Here is a 27,880-nt window from a genome sequence, read left to right on the forward strand (position 1 = left end):
CCGAGAATGTTTAGATGACTTATACACTCAGATATTTCTTAATATGCTCATAAAATTAATCATTTGGTAAGTTTAACTGAAAATGAAACATGTCATGTTTATAAGTCCAATATGAGTCGGTAAATCATTTTGTATTAATTGGTGCCCGGTCAATCATAATCTAAAACAGCACATTTATTAATTACGAGTAATGATCTGTATGCACGACGTATTAGAAACATTTTACTCTTCACGCTGCATGGCAGTGGAAAATATTTACTGTTTATTGATAACTGAGTAATATTATGAAAATACAAAAGAGCGGAAAATATTTTGAAAAAGGGAAATGAGTTCGGATAGTAAGTAACGCTTTAGTCTGGATACTTTCTTATATAAATGCATGAAAATGTTTCGAATCCGAATCCCTTTGAACCAAACATTCAGTTTTCATATTCTATAATGTTTGTAAATACAATTCAGCTATTGAGTTGATAAAACATATTTCATGATTAAATAGTTTTGCTTGTAGAGGATCAATAGAAGGTATATAATTATTTCAATTTTTCATATGCTTGCAATTCTTTGATACTATATCAGAAGTCACAATACCTTGATGAGTGCCAACAACCTAGATCTGTAGATCTGTTTTTAAGCCTTTACGTAATGCGTGAATGCCGTTTACAATTATCAAATAGAAATATGTTTAAGTACAATAAAGCAAAAGCATATCATAATTTAGATATTATGCTGCGGTAGTATTTTTCTCTAGAAACGAGGATGAAAGGGCGTGTAACAAAGACAACACCGACGAAAGACAAAGAGGTGAAGAAGGTATGCGTGAAACCTTTGATGCCTGAACAGAGACTCAATTCTAATAATAATGACGATGTGGCTCTAGACACCATTTCTGGTAGTTCTCCAAAAGAAAAAACTCAACTGACTGGATCAATACATGACATTCTTGGGAAAATGAAAGTACCACCTGACTGTCAAGGTATGGGGTTTGATTTCTTATTCATATGAGATCTATTTACAAGAATGCCTTCAATATTTTCTCGAATACCTGTATAAATTAATAGGTATTACTTTTGAATGCTCCGATACAATATTCTGATACATTTTGCCTGTGTTTACATTTTTGCGACCAAAATGGTTGACATGGGAAAAAATATATCGCCTCTTGAGAGCCAGACGGGCTCATCAACTTTCTTCATCCATAGTATGGCTCTAAATGGACGATATATCCTGTCTGGCAGTATATCATAAAAATGAACCAATTGAATGTATATAAGATGTATTTTTACACATATGATAAATTTATGTTTTCAATGTTAAAGCTTTGATCATTCGTCATTTTCTTTGATAAGTTATTGGAAGGAAATAGTGTTTTGTGTAATTGTGTTTATTTTGAAATAGGTGATAGCATTAAAACAACCTCTTAATCATATTTTTAATGGATTTCGAATTTTGCCAATGGTCATGGATTTGTCCATTCATCCTTAATTATTCAAAAAGCATGTTAGTTGGTAGAAACCTAGAAACGATAAACAAAACCCAAGGGAAACACTTACGTTTAATGGAATCAATGGAGAACGAATAACAGAAACTACAATTTTACGTCGATTAATGTACGACACAATTCCTTCATGCTGTTTAACAAATATTGCTCGTCAGTTATCTAGTTGTTGCAATACTAAGTAAATATTGCAATGAAATGATAAGAATACATCATGCAGCGTCCACATTTGTCGCATTAAGTGATCAATACAGCTGATGTCTCACACTGTTTTATTCTCATTAGGGTATTGACTGATACTCATCCATTGCTCTTGTGAGCAAGATTTCCCTAAAACATTTTTCGTAAAATTTTCAAACGAATCGTGACAATTACATTTGATTTTATTCGTCGAATAGTGAAAAAAAAAACAATCATAAAACCTTGCAAAGGTTTGGTGATAAAAGACTCTATCAATTGTTTTATGTAGTACAACTGGCATATTTCTCACAAGAGATAAGCCTTTATTTGCAATATTTATTTGTAAAGGAATTTGAACCTATAAAATTATTACGAAAACAAGGTTAAGAAGGATTTCCCGGAAGCACATCCTGAACACAGCCAGAAATTCATGTATTACAAAATAGGACCACAACAAAAAAGAAACTATATTGGAAAGATGTAGCAGACGGGTTGCTTCGAAAATCAAACAACCAATACATTTCAATTATATGCAAATAAATAATGAGAAAGGGAAAGGTAGAGGGGTAGGAAAGTTTGTGGAAGTAGAAAGATATTCAACAGGGAAAATCACGCTCCAAAAACGTAGTCTAAATACACTCCAAAACACATCAGCGCAAACATTGACGTGCACGAGAAACACACACAAACACCCCTCCCCTCACACACATACACAGTGGGGCACCGCCAGAAAACCGCCGATGGCCAAAAATAGTGTGCACCTAACATCACTCTAAATAAACTGACAGGGAACGTAAGGGAGCGATGAGAGGGTGTGTGGTGTGTATGTGTGTGTGTGTGTGGGTTGCGGCGGGGGGGGGGGGGGGGGAAGGGGCGGGATAAGGAAAGGAACGCCAACAAAAACAAGACAATATACATAACATAAAATACAAAACGGACGAAACAAGTTGAAAATAGGGGCACAGCCTTGGAATGCTCAGTAACCTATATAAAGCAAATTTGGAGTTTTGGTTGCCGACCTCGCATTAAACCTATGTTCAATAAGTTAGACAAGACCGTGTAAGGCTCTAACATTAGTAACAAAATACCAGATTATATAAATAAAACATATAATAGGGTAAAAATCTAATGTATATTTACACATATGTACTCAAAAACATGTCTGCAATAATAATACAAAACAAAACTAATTTTAAGGGCACGACTAAGCAAGCTGCAAGACAAATTCCAATCCCTTCAAAAACATGTACATTTTGAAAAAAATATCCAACTTGAAGTGAAAATAAAACAAATAAGTATATTCCTGTAAGTGCTATGTAGCAGTTTGATATGCTACGTTACATATAAACCTTAGTTATTATGCACGAAACATGAACGATATTAACAAAATACATAGGAGCATCCCTTAAAAAATATTTTCCAAAATACATTATGAACGTCAAGGTATACAGTTTGATGAAACAATCGTGTATTTCCAAAGGTATAAAATCTCTTGAAAATGTATCCCTTTTGAAAAAATAAGTAAGATATGAAGAGAGTTGTATCTGAAAAATATAGTTCCTCGTGGTTCTAGGACAATTCGAGTGTAAAAGGAACGCTAGCAGGATCAAGCGAGACCACTTATAGGGTTTGAACACTTTGTATAGCTGTATCCTTTGACTCAAGCAGGTATTAAAATTTTTATTCTGTACCTCATATCTTTAATTCTATGTAAATGAAATGTTAAATCAAACTATTTAGCCCCGTTTGGCACCATACAGACTGTACTGTGTTTGTGGGTCGTAAAACACAGATCATAAATTAAAGTATTCATCTGAAAATTATAAACCTCAACGAAAATTTGGTTGAAGACAGGTAACAATTACAATTAGTAACATATACTTGAAGTTCAAACTTCTTACATGATCATCGCTATTTCAAGTATATTAATTCTATTCCTAAAACATTTATAAACAAAAGAACACGCAGCACTTCATATACAAGTTCATCAGCAACTCTGGCATTTTGCACCTTTTGTAACACAACGTGTGATAAATCAAAGATATTAAGAAAACTTACCTGTGTTAATAATGTATGTCAAAATATAAACAAATGATTGCCGAAGTTATTTTACATTCATATTCATGTTTCATGTATAATACACATCTCATAAAGACTGTTTTAATACCAGACTCAAAAGCAGGTAAACTAGCAGCTGACAGATGGAGACAGAGAAGCGCCAAGCAGGTATATGACGACTTCTGCTCTGAGACAAGCTTTACTGCCTTGACAAGAATACATAAAGCATCTCACTGGTACAAAAGGATTCTGTGGACGTTTGCATGTCTGTCGATGCTAGTATGGCTTATAATACAGATTACATGGCTATTCCAGAAGTACCTAAGGTATATAATAAATGCATAGTATTCTTTCATTCAAATGGTCTATATACCATGAGTGTGCAATATTTACAAGAAAAACATGATTCTTTTTATGTAACCTATGACTATATGTAATGTACTCGAATTTTGTTCTATTCCTAAAACATTTATAAACAAAAGAACACGCAGCACTTCAAATTCGAGTACATTACATATGAACATTTGAGTCTTGAGTCTCAATTATGTATCTAAGAAAGTGAAACCATTAAGTTATTGAAACATCTCATTGTCAAACTTTTACATATTTTATAGTTTGTTGATGTATGTTAAACGCCATGTGGCGAACGTATTTCAATTTAACAATCAAACTAGTAGTCAGAACCAGATCTGTTTTCATGTGAAACAGAAAAAGAATGACAGAATCATTGAAAGAGTGAATATCTTGGTATCATTATTGGGTCACAGACATTACTTTAAATAAGAGCTTATCAACTGACTTGTTTCAAATAAGAGTAAAAGGTAGGTATTACTAAATCAATCATATTCAAAACTTTAATGATGAAATTATCCAGACAAATATTAAAATCGATTATCTATTTCAAGCTATCCTGTTGAAGTAAAGATTGAAGTGGAAGCGGTTCCAAATCTTATATTTCCAAGTGTTACTATCTGTAATCTGAACCCTTTGAAGAGAAGCATGATGGGTAGAGGGCCGTTCAAAGATATTTCATACTACTTCAAATTGGATGACTCGGATATCCTGTATGATGATTTCATTAAGGAACGAAGGAGAAAGTGGCTAGAAGGTATTTCAGCAGAAAATATTTGATACACATGTATCTTTCTAAGAAAATCTAAAACAAATTGATAGGCATTTATTACTCGCTCATAGTCAGGGTGAAATGAATTTGCAGTTTGTATTTCCACCATAAATACATGACACTGAAAGGGATAAAAAGGGTGAAAGTTTTGGTTAGATACTGGTACAGAAGCAAGAAGAATGTTGATTTTCTCTATTTTTTCACTTCTGTATTACAGCAGAAGCGTTGCTAATGCTTTTCTCCCCTCTGCATAACATTTTGTGCGATTTATTGCGATATCTTGTAAAAATCATGTCAGTTCATTTGTACCACAAAACTGAGCACGATTAACATCATGATCAATGATAATCATGACTATGGTTCGGATTAGAGGGTTAATTGTTTAAGTCACTTGATGTAAAATTCTAAAACGTTTGTTTTGGTTTACGGAGTAGAGAGGGTTCGGATTACACGGGTATTTTACAATACAGAATGACTAAGAATATCGGGACCGACTAATTTGTTCAGTTTAGAGAGGGGTTCGGATTAGAGGGTTCGGATTAAGTAGTTACCATTGTATTTACATTTTATCTAAATTTCAGGGAAGACAATTTTCGCTCATAGTCACTTTAAAAAGTATTATGTACAGTCAGTGTTGACAAAATATATATACATCTTTTAGCAAACCACGGAGACAATATATGTATCAAACAGTCCTTTTGACTTGTTCGTTCCAGTTAAGTGGACCTCTGATATAACGACTGCTACGAAATAAACTTATAATTATCACTTATAATTATCAAATATCAATTCCATATTGTGTCATTCACTCATCTTATATTAAACTGGATCTTTATGTTTGTTTGAATAAGTTATGATTAGTTTCGATTTCTTTAAATTAAATAGAAAGTAAACGGAGTATGCATTGTGATATCTGTTTATAGGAAAGCAATTAACTACTGTAAATAGAAAATCTTTAGTTATTATTCCTCCTGCTTTTGAAAAAAGGTAATTATGTGATCCTGGTATTTTCTCAGTCATATAGTGCTTTATCCATTATCATGCTGGACACGATTGATTCTGCCTTTGCGGCCAGTGTAGATCATGATCAGCCTGCACGTCTGTGCAGTCTGATCATGATCTGTACTATTCACCATTCATGCAGTCATTATTATTTTGGTAAGCAACGCCTTTAACAGTTAATGGTACTATCCAACTTGAAAGGTTTACAAGTTCATCATAAAAATTGAGCAGGGTAAGGGTTAATTGCATTCTCTGTATACAAAAGTTTGCTTTCTCTATAGCTGAGCCAAGCCATTATCATAACCAATAATAGGTAATTATGTAAATAGTGGTTAATTATTGCACATGTGTTTGAAGCATAATCCGTAAAATATATATGCAGGTTAGATCATAGATCTCTGAAAGGGATCCTGTACTATTTAATGGTATATTGAGTGGGTGGGATGTGATAATGCATATATTTATTGATAGAGCTTCAAGCGCCTATGATTATTGAGCTAATAATAATAGAAAAAACTGATAGTATTTGGATTGATGAAAATTTAGTTGACATTATTGTATGATTTTTATACTGCGAATTTTAACGTCATTTTGAAAATACCCAGTTACACTGTTTTTAAGCAGCTTGAATTTCACTGTACCACGTTTTGATCTCAACCGATAAACATAGTTTGAGGCAGAGCGGAATGTGTTATTCACGTAGTAAACTGTACTTCAAGTATATGAATATCACATTTCGCTCCGTTTCAAGCTATGTACAGTGTAATTCAAGCTGATTAAAAACGATGTAACTAGCTATGTTTATTGACTGAAATTAAAGCTTGGTAAATAATATGCTATCTAACTAAATTACCATTACAAAGAGCCTTAAACAAATGTAGTAATTGAGTCACGTCGCTTTACATTAAATTTGTTGAAACTTTATATCCAGCAATTTATCCCGCCTTTTACTCTATGTGCGAGTCAGTTATCAGATTGAAGCCACAAACAATTTGTTTGTATAACATATTTTTACGGTAAACTCCTCTTCAAAACATTCTGCAGTAGTCGTTTATTTGAATAATTCAAATGTATTAATTGTGCACTTGTCACATGGGAATAACCAGGATATTATATAGAGTTTCGAATGTCTGTCAAACGACTGAAAAGTTTTAACGATATTGAATAAAACATCAGTTTATGTTAAATACAAAATAGAAAATTAGGGACGAAACAAATGAAATTTGTTTTGTGTTTGTTTGTGCTTGCTTTGTTTCTACATATATACTTTTCTGCTGTTAAATGAAAGTCAAACTGTAAATAAGCCTACATTCCATGGTTAATTTAGTACATTTTGTATTATACATTATATGCTTTTATTATTATCATTTATTAAGTAAAAGCGGAACATTCACCATGCATGCAGATATTTGCGTACGTCCCGCTCAAACTCGAACTTACGAGAGTGTATTTTACAGGACGTTGCCCTATCATAACATTCATTGTCATACTACATTAGGATGTGCGTTATTCAAAATGCCGGCGCTATACCAGGCCCGTAGCTACACTGAGGCACAGGGATACCCGTGCCTCCCTGTTTTTCTGGCAAGATTATGAGAAAAAAGGATATGTTTTGGGTCACCTTCTTAAAAGGCATATCCGAACTGAGGCACTATTATTTCGTTTTAATTTGTTAAACTATTTTCCGCCATTTTCTTAATATCACGAATAATTACACTATACATGACCGTAGCGAGAAACTAAATTTTACCGAGGCAAACGAGTATGTGCGTTTGTTCGTGGTTGTTAGGTAAATTTGAATGTTAAAGGCAAAGCCCCGACAGGCATTAATTTGGAAGGTTTGTGTCCCACCCTCCTCCATAGGAGGGTTTGTGGGGACTCCCCCAAAAATAGGATATATGATATGAAAAACACACTTAGTTGCGCTGTTTTTATATTAAAGAGAAAAATTACCCTTTCACTCCGCGATTTACCCCGGGTACTCATACCGATTTACGGTTCGTTTGTAATGTCTCTCTTGCGATTGAGGTCTCGGATGCAACACAGGACTTACTTTTTGGGAGGTGTATGTCTATAATATTCTTCTTGATGGAGCTGCTGATTTGTCTCATACGAGTGAAATTAAATGTAAAAATGTTCAAACAATTTTCCCTAAAATCAAAGGTCCGTCTAATGTTGCTCTCATGCTGAAAAGGACATTAGTTTACTATAAAAAAAATCTTCTTTCATACAATGACAAGGCTGTTGCTACAAAGACTGGATATCAGTATAACTCGCCACAGAGGTAAGAGCAAAATGTGTTTTAACAAATAGTTTGCGGCGTGAAATTAAAATAAAACTTCATTAGGTTGAAAAGAACATTCAAATCCATATTAATTAATGAATACAGCATAAATGGAGTTTCATCAATTGCTCACGATACCACATATTCTACCTATCGTCTGCTTCATATTTCGCGCTTAATATTCTTCAAAATAAATGAAAAATAACTGCGCCGTTCGCCATCAATGATATTTTGATAAAAATGAAATACTTATAAACTATAAATGATAAATCATTAAGTTTCAAATGATTTTGCTTTTGGCACCAACAAATTCATCGATTTATTTTGAATCTTAACCATACTTTGAAATAAATTAGGTTTGAAAAAAGAATTATATTGTAGGAAATTAGACATAAAGTAGCTAGAAAACGTAGGTATGTAAACTTTTCTAGTGCCCCTACCTCCCGATCCCGACGTTCCGTAAATCATTGCTTCGCCTATAAGTGCCCAAGTACGAAATGACGATGGGAGGGATGCGAATATTAATTCGGGATCCGAATGTTACACGAATGAAAAATGCAGTCCTTGTGAATGTTTAGAAATAGCTATTTGATTGGTTTAACAGGCCTATTTTATCACATATAAAGGACATTTATGTTGAACTGTGATAGACGTATACAGTACATTTTGCCTTAGCGGTCACTTACAGGTATTAATCATTAAGCGGTCAAGAAACTTCGCAAACTGACTATTCTATTGTGCCGAATAAAAAATACTAAGACATTGTTTTGATATACTTATGGGCAACACTTCGGCTGATACTACAATACTGGGACTTATTTGAAACTGAATAAGGAAGATCAAAGTTTAAACTAGTATCTACAATGTTTGACATAATTTGCTTTTGACAGACACTATGGGTATATTTAAAGTTGTACTACACGAATATAATTTTCTAGTATGATAAATATATAAAATTTTTATTCGTATAAAATACTCACGAGTACAATTTTGAAGCAATGGTAAGGGTAAACGTGTAACAAGAAGTTATCAATAGGTTCAACACATCTGCCCGAAAGAGTTTTGCTATTGATCATTTAAATTCTAAATTTGACTGGAAACTTATTCTGTCACGCTCTTTGGAATAAAAGTAGTTAAATACGTCTCTCATTGGTATAAGACACTGTTTTGTCCTGCTATTTTTTAATTACCTTACATTTACAGTATTATGGTTTCTTTCTGTTTATATTATTCGAACGCAGTTATTATGAGCTTTTTTCTCTCATTTTGTTTTTCAAATGCAATGACACTGCAACTTATGCCCATATTACCAAGTAATGCGATCCTAGTAACTAAAACGGAAAAAACTTACCTTGTGAGTATGTATTTCGCTATTTACATTTGAAAGCAGTTTCACCATTTTTTCATAGTATTTTAGATACTTTTCTTTGCATATAGGGGCGTTTAGATTATGACGCAAATGTATTTGATAACATATACTGTTATTGTGACACAGACAGTAGACATTTTTGACCGGTAACTTGATTCAGTATTATATCTTATAAATCTTTTGAAGATTACTAAAATTTCTTCACTGGCGTGTCTGAATCATGAAACGATCATGAAAGGATATCAAATCATGTTAAGCTGACATCCATTTCTTGTAATAGTGGTAAAACTTTCGTTGGTATTAACCAGTATGTTATTTATTTACATTTAAGCAAGATGAACATTTACAGTGAAATAAAGGTCTACAGTAGAAATTGTTAAATGAATTACAGTTGTGAAATATTTATTAAGCTGTAGGACTAGGAGTACCAAAATCTGTATTAAGCAAATATAAAATATTTATTTTGACCGTATTCCAGAGTTTCAGATATGCATATGCAACATGTGCAACAGAAGTGTTTTAACACTCACTGCACTTGCTAATCAATTTCATTAAAAAGTGGAACGTCTTAACTGAACGACTGAAACGTCGAGGTCTGATAATTCTTCAAACATGTCCTCGTAAGTAGGAGAACGAAAAAGATGCAATCTAAATAATTTGCGCAAATGATTTGTAGTGTTTATGAAGGGGAGGATGTAGAGGTATGTGGTGTTTAAGACCAACAAATTCAACCTTGCTACGGTCCTGTATTTTCTTCTGAAATACAAATCTACAAAAATACAGTTTACTAATATATGCGCAAACATTAGCACTAGCCTCATACCCTGGCCTGATCTGTTTTATTGCTTCTTTCGATATTTGATAGAATTAAGCCCAGCTCTAGCTGAAAAAAATCGAGATTGAGCTTTAATGTAATTTTAGGTCGTAAGTTATATCAGTTTTTAACTAACGATTGGCAACTTTTACAACATCTTGGTTTTAACACTGTAATTACATGTACATGTGAGAGGTAGACATAGTGTAGATCTAGTATCGTACAATCTTGAACAATACATTGTATATGAGCCGTGCCATGGGAAAATCAACATAGTGGGTGTGCGACCAGCATGGATCCAGACCAGCCTGCGCATCCGCGCAGTCTGGTCAGGATCCATGCTGTTCGCTAACAGTTTCTCCAATTCCAATAGGCTTTAAAAGCGAACAGCATGGAGCCTGACCAGACTGCGCGGATGCGCAGGCTGGTCTGGATCCATGCTGGTCGCACACCCACTATGTTGGTTTTCCCATGGCACGGCTCATATAATGTAACAATGGTAACAGTATAAGCGTGTGATTAGACTCCACATCCCTGACCGAAAGAGGATTAAATTTTAAAGCGGAAAATTGTTTCGCTACTCTTCCATTAAATCATTTCATTTACAGCATGGGGCTGCTGTCTGTTCTATTATTCGAACGGAGTTATCAGGTGCTTTTTATTGCTATTTTATTTCACAAATTCAATGACACTTCAACTTATGCCCATATTACCAAGTAATGAGATCCAAACAATTAAAAAGGCATAAACTTTTTTGACTGCAAAACTTGATTTAGTATTATATTTGGTAAATCGTTTGAAGATAATTAAAATTTCTTTTCTTTACTTGCGTGTCTGAATCATGAAATGATATCTTAATATGTCAACCTGATATAGCCTTCACTGCTATACGTAGAGTTTTAATTTTAAGTACATTCAAACTTGCTTGAGAGACCACAACGCTCAATGACTCAGATAATAATCCTACCTTGCATTCATCCATACATCTGTATGTCACAGCTTAGTGAAAAGTAATTTCAATGCAATGTTAATTTTCATGGTAAATATTGAATAGTGTTTCTTATTTTTATATATGGTATGGTTCGAATAACATCATATCTAAATTTCAGATTAAATAGTGGCTCTGAATTTATTTTATTAGACTTACACAATTTTCTGATATCATACAATATGCATGTATCTCACAATTTTCCGTCATTGAGAGAAGTTATTCCCGCAATAATTATCAATAGTTTGATAGGTAGGACTATCTGCAGGAGCGGCTACATGGAAATTAAAAAAAACAACATTAAAACAACATGCTCAAAATGATCAATTCAAGATTTTTTGGTCTTGCATATTATATATAAGCAACAAACAAGAATTTTTCAATTGCTTTTCATAATTTAAAATTTGGGTACTATCTCTATAATATGAGACCACTTTCATTACGATATCTGAAATGCGCGCAGTTTAGTTTAGTTTAGTTTATTTACAAATAAGCACGAGTCCCACTTTATGTGGGTCGTTTACATTTTTATGATACATACATTCAGTAATATATCACATGACCACCAATTGAAGTATGACACTGAAATATCTCACAAATCCCACATAGTTATAACGTCGTATCGTGTTTTACGCTGTTGTCATGTAACATACCTATTCGAAAATGAAAGATGAAGACATATTTGTCACATCCCATATAGCTCCCTTCGGATATAGTTCCCGAGGTGCTGTATTCGACACACGTTTTCGTATATAGCTCCTTGGGACAGAGGAGCTGTATACGACAAACCCGAATATGACTCCTTATAATACTGCTGCCTCGGGTTATATGAATCACAGTCAGGCTATATGCCCACCGTATATCCCGTCAAAAACCTTTATAACTAATACTATACATGGAAAAATTAAAATACTATAACAGTACTGTTCGAGTAATAAAGAACATGAATATTTGGCAGAGTGTCATTTTTCTGACCGAGGCAAGTGCCTCGGTTGCCCCAATAGTCGCTACGGCCATGCTATATAGCATAGTTTTCGCACAACCTTATGCGCCCGTTAGTTTATATTCCAGGTTACACTGTCGCTGTCAGTTAGTTAATGTTCTTGCAAAAGAAGTTTTATGTTATGCATACCTAAATAAAACGTGGCGTTTATCTGACTGAAAGTTGATATATTTTCTAAATTGATTCATTTTGACATTACTACAGAATGAAGTCTTGCAATCATGCGGTTTTGTTCTTAACATGCCTTTGAACATATCATTTCTATACAGTTACGATTATAGATCTACGTACAGCATTTCAAAACATCGTTGTAAGATTTCTCTCAAAAATATATGGTCACTTAAAAGTTAAGAAGTAATGTCAGATACACTTATTAATTGTTCGTAAGTATGGAATCTTCCCGTTTATACTTTTTTATATAAATGTGTGATATTTTAGATTTCGATTAACTTATAAGTATAACTTTATGAAACATTTGATCTTTTAGATCTGACATGTGATACGCACTATTTATCCAAGTGCTGAATTTCAAAGATGTAATTTTATTTTAAGAAGATTGACAAAATATATTATGTACTAAGTACATTAATTTTGTATTACATTGTAGGGTTAACGCACGTTTTTTTTTGTGTAACAACATCTGCAGAATCCCAAGGGATTGGTTGGTGCACGAGCCCGTAGGGCGAGTGCACCAACATAGCCCGAGGGATTCTGCAGATGATGTTTCACGAAACAAACGTGTGTTATCGCTATTCTTGCATAAAACACAATTAAAGTGCTGGAAATATCGAAAAAAACAAGACTATTCAGCTGACATTAGCCGATCGAAGTCGGCAGTTTCAGGTTGTTATGGACACATGTTTTATTTATGCATTTCCAGGGCATACAGAAACAGTGCATATTTTATACATGTCGAACGGACATTCTTGTTGTGGTAATTTCTTTAATATTAAATATATGTAAAATAAGCATGACTCCCCCTTTTTTCCGATATATCGGTATGAATTTTAACTTTAGAGGCTCGGAATTATGAGAAAAGGGCATACACGGCATCCTGTCTTTACACAATTTGCAAGTGAGGTGCCGACGGAACACAATTCTGCTTGGTTTAAATTAATTGTCTGTCCATTACGCTTTTTAAATGTAAATATTATCGTTTAATAGAAACTGGTATCGATACCTATATTCTTCATGTCGTTAAAAATGAAATCTCTAGGCCTATAGGCCTAACTAGAAAATTTTGCTTTGCACCCCACCCCATCGCGATCAAAGTTTGATAAACACAAAAATTGAATTTTTCCAACATCGATATAATCAACTTAGATTGGATTTATAAACTCAAACATGGTTGGCGAGGTCTACAAATAAATTAAAAAATATATAATAAATACCTTCTGTTCATCAAATGTTCATTAACTATGGAAAAATCCTTCAAACTTTACGCTTCGTCATGATTATGCTTTACATTACACACCATCACTACATCAGTAGACTGCATAGATGTGTAAAGTAGACACAAACATTTTTTAAAAGTTTTAGTGTAAGATTTAAAGTTAGCATGTCAACTTTCTCGACTCAAATTAATTTGGAAAACGAAATTGTATTTTCGTAAATGTTGTTTGCCTATCATTTTCAGGGATTAAATCGCGGCGTGTAAACTTACTTTGAGTCAAATACGCGTAATAATACAATAATAAGGAACGTCAATTCAGTCGCGTATCAAGAGAGGTAGCGCTTATTACAAGTTAAAGTAAAGTTAGGTTGAAAAATGATATTTCTAATAAAAATGCAGATGAAAAGATTTCATAAATCTTTCGACTTCGGCCAAAATTTATTCGGGATCCATAATTTGCTTACGTTGGACCCGCAACAGCATATTCAAAACGTTCACCAACAGCGCGTGCTCACGAGAATCTCCTTGTGTGTACACGTTTTTTCCCTGTTTGTGCATGCCCGAAATCGGCAAAAAAACAAAGGTTTTATGCAAGAATTCTGTATTGTATTTGTATATGCAAAAACTGTGTTGCTTCTTTCAAATTTTCGTTTCACGTCAGCCATGCTAAAAAATTTATACATGAACATATATACATTTACTCAACTGAAGATGTAAGAACCAAGCAAACATGACCATAAGCCTTTAAATTAGCGTTTTAGAGTGACAATAACCGCAAATACGTTGGCTATTTCCAAATTCTTATTTTTCTGTAGATCTATATTAACTATATGAATTAAAATGTACGCGAATCTTTTTAACGTCATTTATTTTTTTCCGAAATCGGTATCTTAAAAGTAACAAAAACATGTTTGAAATGCAGAAAAACGCACGAAATGGCACCCTCGAAAAAAAAATCAAGGGGAGCATGCCCCAGCCCCCCTACCAAATGCCTCCCTATTTTTTTTTACCTCTGGCTACGGGCCTGGAGTCGGGAATCGAACCCGGGTTGTCTCGGTAATTAAAAGTTTCCAAACATTTTCGTGTTAGTTTGCAAAGCTTCAACCTTAAAGAAAGATCATTTTTAGACAAAATCAGGAGTCCAGTGCCCTTTAATAATATTTTAAAAACATATGTATTTGTTGTTTTAGTTTGAGCAAAACAACAAAAGTTACTGTTTATTTGGATTGTCAGTGACGACACACATTAACTTGACGTCATAGGTGGCGTCACGCACTCAATTTGAAATTTGCACCAGGTTGTTTTGGTAATACATGGAAATTGAAAATATCTTTGCAAGCAGGGAGGGAAAGTTAACATTGTCTATGAAGGTGTTAGAAATTGTTTTAGCTATATTGACTAAACATATTATTTACTTTGAGCAGATATTCTTGTCGGAATAATAAGCTCACATTTCAATTTCAAACTTTCAGTTTGAAACAAATATTTAAGATTACCAGAACTTACAAATGCAATGTGAGCGAGTTACTCAAATAAATGTAATACATCTATAATCAAAGCCTTGAGATGTCTGGTGGTTGCGGGTTTTGCTAGAGTTATTTTCAATTTAAATGCCAATCTATAAGTATACATGTATAATAAACAAATACTAGTGTGCCTCATATCCAAGATAAACTCTGCCTGACATTACATGAACATCTGGAAGTCAGTGATGTAACCATTGACTGGAATACCTAATCATTGACAGATCTTATATAATCTAAATGGCCAGTGTGAATGGATAGAGGATGAATAAGAACTGCTTGATCATTGATCAAATTTTCGTTTCACGTCAGCCATGCTAAAAAGTTTATACATGAACATATATACATTTACTCAACTGAAGATGTAAGAACCAAGCAAACATGACCATAAGCCTTTAAATTAGCGTTTTAGAGTGACAATAATCGCAAATACGTTGGCTATTTCCAAACTCTTATTTTTCTGTAGATCTATATTAACTATATGAATTAAAATGTACGCGAATCTTTTTAACGTCATTTATTTTTTTCCGAAATCGGTATCTTAAAAGTAACAAAAACATGTTTGAAATGCAGAAAAACGCACGAAATGGCACCCTCGAAAAAAAATCAAGGGGAGCATGCCCCCAGCCCCCCTACCAAATGCCTCCCTATTTTTTTACCTCTGGCTACGGGCCTGTATACTGTAAGACTTCATCCGCACAGAGACAACATGTAGTATCTTCTAAAGTACTCATACTTGGGAAAACATTTAACACTACTGAGTGAAAAAAAATAAACAGGAATTGTATAACCAAGCACGAGTTGTACAATTCTAGCTGGATATATATTAATTTCTTGCACTTAAATTACGTACATAAATGCCCTTAGGCTAGTTTTATTCCACTGCGAATTTTTATACAATGTTGACTTCTGTCATAATAAATAGGACACAAATATCGGTACCAGTAATGACGTCACTGCTTTCTTCGTTGTTTACTGTGTTAAATAACTTTTCTAAGAGCGCGCTGGGGTATTATTTCTGCTTATTACATTTCTATTGTTTGATAAATAGAAGTTTCATGATTTATTACTTCTCTTTGAGGTATAACGTGTGTGTTGGTCACGCAGTGAAACTATTCTGCGTCATTGAAAAGCTTTTCCGGTACAAATTGATACATAAACATTTTATGTTGTAACCTTTCATGCACTCCATCCGTGGGCTACGTCTGTTAATTCTTCGTTTGATTTACAACGTCTGCTATTGATCAATAAGAACAAATTACTTTGAAATTTGTAAAGGCTCGATCACGATCTGCGATAATAAAATATGTCAAGTTCAGAAAATGTTACGACCTCGCCAGTGCTTATTTGAAAACAATACATGTTATACAAACACTTGACAGATTGTTAATTTTTGATGACTCCGTAAAACAAATGCGCTTGATTAAACCTCAATCGGCGGTTTATTGTCTGTAGAAAAATATACTAATACATGGAGGACAAAGGCTTGATTCTTTAATTAGAATCCATGACCGCATATACATGTAGTGAATATATATGTGTTTCGCTGAGAGAGTCAAAGATGAAAATATCAAACAAGTTGCATAGCCAGTTACTCGGCCATGCCGGAAATAATTCTTTGTCCCCACCATAAAACCTGGAAAAGTCGTTATATGGCCTAATCTCTTTAGTTGTGACTTTCAACTCAATAGGAAAAGATGTATCATTCTGCACCATTCTGCCAAGCAAAATTGTTTCTACATTCCTATATTATTATATTGTATGTGAAATGTCCCGGTGAAGGCGTTAGCCGAAACGTTGGTACGATACATTAATTTACACACAATTTATATACGTGTTGTTGTTTAAATACCTAAGGCATTAACTTTGACAACATAAATTGTCCTATACTCAGAAATGAAATATTTTATGATTTGCTATGTTGGAAATGCTTCAGAAGTAAAATATATTTAAACATAACAAGTCAGACAAGATATACAACAATATTTAATAAAAAAGATTTGAAGACGTTTTGAAAACGGTTTCAGGATTATATGGTTCCTTTCAATAGTATTTGAAAGAGATGCCAGCTTACGCTTCACAAGACAATTATATGCAAATTTTAGCTGGACTCTTCTCAATAACTTGGGCTAATTCTACCGCATCATGTCTTTAAAAGTAGGCTTATAAACGAAATACATTGTACTTAAAATTTCTGAAAAATGACTGGACTTCAGTACTAATAAGAAAAACAAGAACGGATGTGTTGATAAGTGGAATGTTATTCATTGATCACAGTCTTTATGATAATATCGACAATTTTCAATTTCATAGCATATCAAGTAAAAAGAAACTCACATTATAATAACCTATAATATGAGCCGTGCCATGAGAAAACCAACATAGTGGCTTTGCGACCAGCATGGATCCAGACCAGCCTGCGCATCCGCGCAGTCTGGCCAGGATCCATGCTGTTCACTTTCAAAGCCTATTGCAATTAGAGAAACTGTTAGCGAACAGCATGGATCCTGACCAGACTGCGCGGATGCGCAGCTGGTCTGGATCCATGCTGGTCGCAAAGCCACTATGTTGGTTTTCCCATGGCACGACTCATTGTTTTATATTGCGGACTTTTTGACTTAGCTGAAAAGCAGGTAATAGAAAAATGGAAAAGCGTTATTTACTCCATGTTCTCTGGGTAAATGCTCTGGAATATTCATAAGGATGATAATACTATTGGGAATCAACCAAATGTTTGTACTGAATGAGTAATGATTGAACAAACATTTGTAAATTGAATTGAAAAGCTTTTCCATGCAACATTAAATCAAACGCACCTAGTAACATTATCAAGCAATCACAATTACATTAAATCATTTTTCCATCGAAGTACATTTAGATCGAATACCTATTCAGACCCATACCGATGATAAAACTTGTATCATTGAGCTTCAAATTAGGACAAAGCTTTACATATCGGGTGTTTAAGTGTATTAAAACAGTTTTTGTTTCGCAACGACATTTATGCAGTCTTTCTTTCAAGCCTTTGGGGTAATTTGAACAAAAAATCTCCTCAAAATACGTATGATTTGATTATGTTTTTTTTTGGTATAAAGCAATGAAAAAATAATTTCTAAATAACTTTGATACACGTTTTACGAAGAAATGCTGTCATGTAAATTTGTCACTGCTGGGTTACGTTCTGAACGTTGCTTCCGCTAACGGTTTCTCTAATTGCAATACGTTTTGAAAGCGAACAGCATGGATTCTGACCAACCTGCACTGATGCTGGTCTCAAATGCACTATGTTGGTTTTCTCATGACGCGGCTCATATAATTGTTTTATCATATTAAATGTAATGCTGTTTCCTACTCAGAAAATGAGACATTTCATGACGACGAGGAACACCTGAGGAATTATATGAAGAATAACTCTTTCAACAGATGGAATATCCTGGAAAATGATACAGACATTGCTAAAGAATTTTACTCAGAACTTGACGATTCATTTATCGCTTCATTTGCATATTCGTCGGTGGCTGTACGTATCAACAAATACGCATATACCTGCATGTCGTAGAAATATCAATACAAATGGTTATATATTACATTTGAATTCAGCTCCAAAGAAATATTTGTATATAATATCTGATACAACACTCTTGTGTCGTAGATTACTTAATTGTTCATGTATATAACTGATCGACAACCGCACTATTATTACATATTACAAACACTCAACGAAAATCACTATTTTCAAATTATACACTTACTTGTACGTATTTAGTAATACGGTTACTGAATGAAGATATCTCTGGTACTCAATGAGGGGAATAATTTTGCTTATTTCAGGCGACTATGCGCACACGTAGGTTTAGACGGTTTGGACACCAGAAGCGTGATTTAATATTGTCTTGTTCGTGGCAAGGAATGTCGTGCTCTCCTGCGTAAGTACTCTATATCTTTAGTCTTTATTCTACATTTGTTTCTATAAAATGGTAATGAATTGTATGTTTTCCTTTTTTTCAATTTTATTAGAAGTACAAGCAGAAATTTAGACCTACTCGTCAGACTGAAACAGTTTGCATTCCCTCTCGTTTGTTTAGTTTTATGAACAATCAGTTTTTCTGCTAATTACATCAATTTTATGACACTACGTTTCTCCATTTGGATTTGAACCAGCACTTAGAGAGACATTGTAAAAAAACACGCCGGAAACTACATTGCTCAAGTTTGTAACAATGCTATAAGGAAGTGAAATAGTAACCAGAATTTGTCTCCATAATTTTATTTTACAGGAACTTTACATACCACAGAAGTCAGTTCTATGGAAACTGCTACACGATCAACACGTTTGACAATGGAAAAGCTGCTCTCTCGACAAACTACGCCGGACCGTTAATGGGTGTGTAAAGTCGACAGGTTACATGCAACATTGTATAATAATCATGTCATATTACGAATGAATCCGTTCAACTAAGACTAATATATCTTCGCGTACATAAAAATATGCACAGTCTTGATTCTCTGAAAAAATTGAGTGCATACTTACTTTCTTATTTATACTTCCTTTAAATTTATATTCTTGTCGCAATTGAACTTGTAGTATTATTTTTGCACATTCATTAAATTGCTGTTTTGGTACTTTACCCAGATCCGATTTTAAGTTGTTGATTTCAAGGTTGATTTAAAAACATCGCCATAATATTTATGTTGAGTTGGATGGTACTTTCGTATTAATGTTAAATGTTTTGCTCATGTCGGCTTGCCGATCGATCTGTTGGTCCATCGACCGTTAGATAATTTAATTTACGATTAGTAACTAGAAAATGTCACAATGATCTTGAGACTGAAAACGGTTTCTGTTCAATAACTAAATGACACATTCAGCTACAGCTGTCAAACTTCATAGGATGATTGCTTGTAACTGCTATTGTTTTAGGAGTCAATAAGTCATTGTTCAATGTCACAGTTACAATCCACTTGCATTTGAAAATAATTCCCGTTCAATAACTAATGAAACCTCGACTCACTATTATTACCGTTGATCAAAATTGCACCTGTAATTTTAAGTGTTAGCCGACCAAATATCGGGATGACACGAATAGTTTTTGGTCAAACACTAATGAACATTTATGCCTACTGCCTTTAAATATTTAGGATTATCGCCTTTTGTCAACAAGTATGAGCCGTATTGTATAAGGGATCAGTTGGTCTAAAGTCAAAGTCACATTGAAATCGAGACACCTAGACACTCATACCTGTTGACATAATGTTACTGTGAAAAAAGTTTTCTTTAATTTCTATTTTTGAGAAATATCTCTACTAAAATATAATAAAAACTACACATATTTTTTTTTTCAACGAACAACTTATTCTCTTTTTACCGTATAAGAAAGAAACCTTAAATTTCCTGGATATCCTTGCTTTTTATCTGCGATATTTAGATATTTATTTAATGTAGTTCATTTTAGCCAGGTATAACTCTACTATCCGCCTGCATTGTTTCATTCCACGAGTGTTTGATTTAGTAAAGAAAACTACATTTACACATGCTTGACCACGCTACCCAAAGTCACATTCGTCTTGTAAACAGATATTTCTTTTTGCTTGCATCTGTCTTTCCTTTACTTAAAACCGACAAGTTCGCTTTTTTACAAATCAAAACAGGTTCACAACTAGTGTGTTTCCATTTACGTGTTTGATACTGTCTGAAAATAATTTTTCAATTTATCGAAAAACAGAATTACAGAAGACAAAACAGTTGAAACAGACCGGCGACAGGTTAGAATGTCCTTGACATTTTAATAGGCCTTTTATAAATATCTGGAAAAAATCTTGTGTCTATGGCCGGTGATCGTCAGGGAATGTTTGTCTGTAGTCAGTAGATGGCCCTTGTTTTTGAGAGGGCATTAGACTGAAAGTCACTGCCAAAGCATACTTAAAACTGAATATAACGTAACACATTTAATTTGACATACCATAATGTGAGACATATATGCTTAACAAACAGTTTTTATTTAGTCTTGTTTCGTTTTACATAGGTCTTGCATTGGAGCTAAATATTGAACAAGACGAGTATATTGCTGCATTGAGTGCTGATGCTGGAGTAAGAATAACGATCCACCCTCGAGGGATCTATCCATTTCCTGAGGATGAGGGGATATCTATTCCTCCGGGATTCAAAACTTCTATCGGCATAGCAAAGGCAACTATTTTACTGAAATACTATAAATTACAAAGAGAAACTGTAGACTGATCTTTCCTACTAGACGAAATTAATTTCAGTTATCAGTTCAACTATACATATTTAAAATGATATATAAAAGCATTAGATATTATTATTCCCCTTATATTAATATAACAGTGATGTTGAATGCAATGAATACGGGTTTGCAGAGAAAACAACGTCCATAATGTCAGTTCGTTAGAATTAATCGAATTACCGCCTTGTGATATCGATACACTTTTAATTTCGCTATATCCAACTAATCAATATTCCCCATTTCTAGTCTTTTCATTCATCCTCTAGAAAGCTTTGACAGCGATCCATTTTTTAAACTTTTGCTATTAACGCTTACACAACATCCACAGGCGTGAGTTGATTATCTGAGGTCATCTCTTTCTGGTATTATCTATCCTGCACGTATACCATACCTTTATTACACCTTTAGTGCCACTTGTACTTAGGACCTACATGCTATATGCTTGAAACGGCAGGAATGAAGATCATGTGTGGAAGGCAATATGAATAAATCTTTTAGCAAAAACATCCATTTTTCATTTCGCAAACGTTATTATAGCTTTACCCACAGTTGTACTATATTTTACATCTGTAGACTGAGCTGACCCGTCTAACCCCGCCCCACGCTGATTGTGGAAACAGTGGACCTGACGTTACCAACTTGTATTCGAGAGATTTTGGAACTTCATATTCCAAACAAACATGCCTGAAATCCTGTGTCCAGCAACAGCTGCTTGACATCTGTGGATGCGTGTCCTCTTATTTTTACGTACCTGAAAACGTCTCCATATGTTCGTTCACTGGAGGTGGAAATGAATGTAAGTTAACACTTTTCAAACAAGTATGCACGTTTCGGTGAGCAATAAAGACTGTAGAGGACAAAAGAGAAATTCTTATCAATCTGTTGCCATAAGCATTTATTAATAAGTAAAGATTTTTAAATCACTCTGAGATTATTTTGAGATTTCAGTTATAACAATTGTGGACTATTTAACCATGTTTCAACTAATGGAATAATTTATATTTTTGACATGATTGATAAGATAACATCTTTGAAATGGTGCATTATTTTGCAAAGTTGATAATGTTACAAAGACCTGTACATGTTAAACTGCTTTTCTTTAACCTCGCTTACTAAAACATTGTTTTAGCGATTTGTGTGAAGGACACAATATGTGCACAAGTTGACGAGTGTAATCGCAGATGCCCGACTCCTTGTCAGTAAGTATTTGATAGTATATTTTACAATTATGTAGCATTTTGATAACAACTTGGCGGCTGCTGATACCATGGCGAACTATTTGATAAGTATGATGTACAAATATAATAAATCAGACAGCATGTGTGAAAAAAAATAACATATATAACCGTTACGGAAGGTCGGTGGTTCTACCCAAGTGCCCGTCCGTGTTGAAATAGTGCACTGAGGAGCGCCTCAGTTCTTCCTCCATCATAATAGCTAGAACGTTGCCATAGGACCTATAATTGTGTTGGTGCAAGGTTAAACCCAGCAAAAATGCTAGATTAATCGTAGAGCTCGACACTATACCAGTTATATATGACAGCTGTGCACAAATATGCAAGATTAATTGCAGAGATCGACACTGTATCAGTAACATGTTGCATGTGTGCACATATGTGCCAGTGTAATCGTAGATGCCCGACAGCACACGAGCAAAATGCAGCATCTGTGTAAAAAAAATATGCAGAGTGTAATTCTAGATGTCAGAGACCATACTAGGAGGTATTAGTATCCGTATTTCAAAAGGTTTTATAACAGTGTGACCTTTAATAGAGTTTGAATGGTATAGCAATAAGCCTTAGAAATGTAAGTATACATTATACCAAGCAAACATTAAAAACAACGCATTACTGTTTCAAATATTATGCTTCACGGTATGTTCAAAGTAGTCTGTGTACGTTAAGGTAATGCTGTATCTAGATAGTGCAGCACGTTATTGCAACTAAAATATTACCCGTTTGTACGCTTTTCCTTTCGACTACTTGTAGCGAATATGAGGATGATAATATTTTATGCGTATTTTATAAAAGAAATAAATTCTTGAACGACATAGCATTTGATCTGTTGTCTGTGTGTTTTGACAATATTTTATGTTTTTTACAGAGAGACCAAGTATGAATTCACTTCGTCGATGTCAAAATGGCCGTCTGAAAAATATGCGGTTAGTACAGACGACTAAGGACACTTATATTTAACAGTGTATAAGTGTATATTTCGAAACAAATGTCACCCTTTATAGATAGCACAAATAATCCGTTCACAAATAGTAAATTTAACAAGCTAATTTCAAATAACTTGTACCTTACCGATTTGTACCAACTACTTACCGATGCTTGAAGCGATAATTGTGCCTTCCCTCATTTCAATTTCACCTATATGTTTGTTTCATACGGAGCCGATAGTAACAACATGAATAAGTAGGTTTGAAAATGCAAAGAAGAGATTTTTAAACGAGGTGTTCATTTTATTAGCAAACTTCTGTTAATTTGTTGTTAAAATCAAACTGTAGTTTATTTGTACTTTTGATAGATAGAAGAGGTTTTAACCTCATTATTTTCCTTTTGGAAACAGGATCACCTGGACACCAGAATTAGTAAATCAATGAGTAGATTTATGGACAAAAATGGCAGTGCAGACAGGTAATTGTCTTTTCATATACTTGTTCAATTAGTCTACATTCATATTTTGACCAATAACATGTACTTTACTCTTCTGAAATATTTCACCTTTACAAAAATAATGCCAGATTTAATGTCATCAGATATTTAAAAAACAGCGTGTTTTTCTGTTTGAAAAAGGAAAGGATTATTATTGCCTAAATTGAGAATTTGTTTATCTTAGGATAGTTCACTGACTTTACTTAAAACATTTACACCCGAGATTCAAGGCTAAAATAGAAGTTTGAAAAGTTGCTCAATCTAAAGATTTAATTACACATCTTATTAGATTTAATGGAAAATTATTAATTTAAAAGCAGTAGCCAGTAGTTCAATTTTAGGTGGCTAAAACATACAGAATACCCTGTATATATTAGAGTGAAGGAATGTTTGATAAGGTGGAAAATACACCTGAGATAGACCAAGCTTGCGGAATATACTTCAGTGACAAAATGTTGGTAAATGTGGTAATATAATTGTGAGGGACAAAGTCTTCAGTAATAAACTTGAGGGGGCGCAAACATACATAATACAAGTTTTGTAATTCAGTAAGAAAATGCTGGTAAACGTGTTAGTATACTTCAGAGAGAAAATATACAATTTGGTAATATCGTAATGAACTTGAGAGGACCCAAGCTTACATTATACACTTTATATACTTCAGCGAGAACATGTTTGTAAATAAGGTAAACCAAATTCACTTGAAAAAGCTCTAGCTTAGATGATACGTTGCATATACTTTACCGATAAAATGCTGGTACCTCTGATTATATACTTGAGAGGGGTCAAGTGTACGTTACATACTATATATACTTCAGTGAGTACAGATTTGTAAAACAGGTAATATACTCAAGAGGCCTCAAGCCTACATTATACACTTTATAAACTTCATTGAGATAATGTTGGTAAATGTGTGGTAACTCAAGCCTACATTATACACTTTATAAACTTCATTGAGATAATGTTGGTAAATGTGTGGTAACTCAAGCCTACATTATACACTTTATAAACTTCATTGAGATAATGTTGGTAAATGTGTGGTAACTCAAGCCTACATTATACACTTTATAAACTTCATTGAGATAATGTTGGTAAATATGTGGTAACTCAAACTTACATTATACACTTTATAAACTTCATTGAGATAATGTTGGTAAATGTGGTAGCTCAAGCTTACATTATACACTGACAAACAATTCAGTGAGAACATGTTTGTAAACATGGTTATTCACTTGAGAAAGCTCTAGATCATATGACCAGTTGTATACATGTCTGTGACCAAATGTTGGCCAATGAGGTTATATCTCAACTTGCATCATACACTACATAAACTTCAGTGACAAAATGTTGGTAATGTGGTCGTATACTTGAGAGGTCGCAAGCTTGTGTTATACAATATATCATCAGTGATAAAATATTGAATAGTGCCACAGTGGTAATATTCTTGAGAGAGACCAACATTAAATTCTACACCGTATATACGTCAGTAAGAAAATATTGGTTAATGCGGTAATATAATTACGATACATGAAGAGAGTATATGCTTACATTATACATAATTCTATACATACACAAGTGTATCTCAGTGAAGAACATTTTCAATTTGGCAAAACTGTTTGGGCAGTTGCTTACATTATACACGATATAAAGTTAGTGAAGGCCCATTGGATTAAGGTTCACATTATACATGACATGACATATATTTTAGCGAAAACGCATTGGTTAAGGTTTTAATATACAATGTACTTTCGAAAGCGCTGTTTTATACTATTACACTGTTTAGATTTCAGTGAAGACACAATGGTTAAGGTAGAGATAAATTTTCCAGAGGATATACTCACAACATACAATGTATAATTTCAGGGAAGAGACATTGGTTAAGGTTCATTATACATGGTTTATTTTTCAGTGAACACACGTTGGCTAAGGTAGTTATATACTTTCGAGAGCTCGTGTATGAAAAAATTGAACAGCAGAAAGCATATGAAGTAAGTGCCGTGCTATATGCATTGTGTACACTTATTGTTTTATCAATGTTTGAAATTATGTGTATTTTCAAGCATTACATTACAGAACGCTATTTAGGCTATTTATCAGATATAATATACAGTTCAACATACATGCCAATTTTGTTGACTGGTATGTTAAAAATTATAAATGTATATAGATATTACACGAAAGAAACTACACGATAAATCATTTTTTCTTAACTAAGTTTAGCATTCTACCCAAAAACATACATATATCTTACAAAAACTCAATTTGGAAATCCTCATCTTTCCCTTTTATTACAGTCACAGAATTTGATTTCCGATATTGGTGGACAACTTGGACTCTGGCTCGGTCTGTCTGCAATTACAGTGGGTGAACTCATTGAGTTCTTTGCGTCACTGGGGAAACTGATTTGTGCCAACGTTTGCAAGAAGAAAACAAAACCTGACAAAGTTGGATTAAGAAGGCCTTCTCTGGACATACCATGAACAAAAGACTGCAGCAATGAAATCACACCAATTTATGTTTTCATTGTCTTAAAATATTAGAAAATAGTTCTGGTATTTTGTGTTTTGTTCATGGTTTTAAATGATGAATCGCTTTGAGTGTTTTAACGTATTGTTCAAAATAATTATGATGTTACTCAACCAGTATTCCCGTTTTCATATTCGTACACTATTCGAAAGTATACCATTCGAAAATGTATATTTTTGTTAACGATTACATTATTATGAAGTCTCACACTCATTTTTATCTGACCTTATACATTTTAATTTTGTTAGCACTTTCTCAGATTTGGCAAACTTAAATAGAGAGATCATAGTTTTATGTTAAACGTTAAGCATTATATTTAATAAGATAAAACATCCAGATCAAAATTTGTCTACAATATTTCCAATTACCTATCACAAATGTAGTATATTTTCAAGTACCGATTTAAAAAGGAAATGTAGTAGTCGATTAGACAAAAATAAGCAGGTTGATATGAGTGGAAACATCTATCGTTCGACAGTAATCTTCATTTGATAAAATTAATGTTGATATTTTCTTCATAGTTGATTAGTTCTCCAAGGTTTATATTAAATGATAAACGTCCTTAAACAGAACTGTTCAACAAATGCTCAATAGACGTGGATGTACTCTTGGAACAATTTGTTTGTTTTGGGTTACGCGCCGATTAAAAACCAAAACGGTGTTCTTGGATTTTGTGGCAGTACTAAGTTGTTCTTTGCCGGGAACAGCCACATTCTCCACATGGATCAGAGATGGAAGACGAATGATGACAGACACAACATCTTTTATCAAATCGTCATGTAGATTGTTCGCCTCTTCCGGGGATCGCACTTACGACCGCGCTATTCACAGACCTTCACTTTCCTTATTGAGCGGACTTACTTTAAAGCAAACTGTAAATCTATGTTTGTATATTTTATGTATGGACTCAACAGGATTTGATTAAATAAATCTACAATACCAGAAATGCATTTCATTTTCTAGTTTCAAACAATCTTATTGTTGGTCTCTGATAAAACTGCAATTTCAAATCAAAAACAGACATATTTTCGTTTACAAAGTAAGCCATTTATATTCAAATAAATCAGTAGTTAGCTGGAGTATAAGTAGAGCTGATGTAGCCGCCCTGGTGTCAAAAAAGCGTTGTCTTTGCTTACATGTTATATTTGTTTAAGGCACTGTATCCTTCTCTCCCTCTATAAATTAAGTTTTTTAATACACTATCTTGGTAATGGGAAAAC

At 33.7% G+C, this 27,880-nt stretch overlaps 1 protein-coding gene across 1 annotated transcript; it reads left to right on the plus strand.

Annotated features, from left to right (window-relative positions):
* The first annotated feature begins 280 nt into the window (after positions 1 to 280).
* Positions 281 to 27,610, plus strand: LOC123541105 (amiloride-sensitive sodium channel subunit alpha-like). The gene is made up of 14 exons (XM_045326501.2): positions 281 to 338; positions 749 to 973; positions 3,846 to 4,059; positions 4,639 to 4,841; positions 18,589 to 18,752; positions 19,064 to 19,158; positions 19,510 to 19,616; positions 21,256 to 21,419; positions 22,051 to 22,273; positions 22,607 to 22,676; positions 23,581 to 23,638; positions 24,049 to 24,116; positions 26,044 to 26,122; positions 26,429 to 27,610. Exons 1-14 carry the CDS (start codon positions 326 to 328, stop codon positions 26,612 to 26,614), a joined length of 1,869 nt encoding a protein of 622 aa, XP_045182436.2. The 5' UTR covers positions 281 to 325; the 3' UTR covers positions 26,615 to 27,610.
* The last annotated feature ends 270 nt before the right edge of the window (positions 27,611 to 27,880 follow it).

This window comes from Mercenaria mercenaria, chromosome 16 (assembly GCF_021730395.1).
Source record: "Mercenaria mercenaria strain notata chromosome 16, MADL_Memer_1, whole genome shotgun sequence".
NCBI lineage: Eukaryota > Metazoa > Mollusca > Bivalvia > Venerida > Veneridae > Mercenaria > Mercenaria mercenaria.

What these genes read in the sequence shown, in the direction of transcription:
- LOC123541105 (XM_045326501.2), top strand. An exon ending in AGTACCACCTGACTGTCAAG is followed by an intron (nt 974 to 3,845) that starts GTATGGGGTTTG and finishes TTTTAATACCAG; the next exon opens with ACTCAAAAGCAGGTAAACTA. An exon ending in CTTCTATCGGCATAGCAAAG is followed by an intron (nt 21,420 to 22,050) that starts GCAACTATTTTA and finishes TTACATCTGTAG; the next exon opens with ACTGAGCTGACCCGTCTAAC.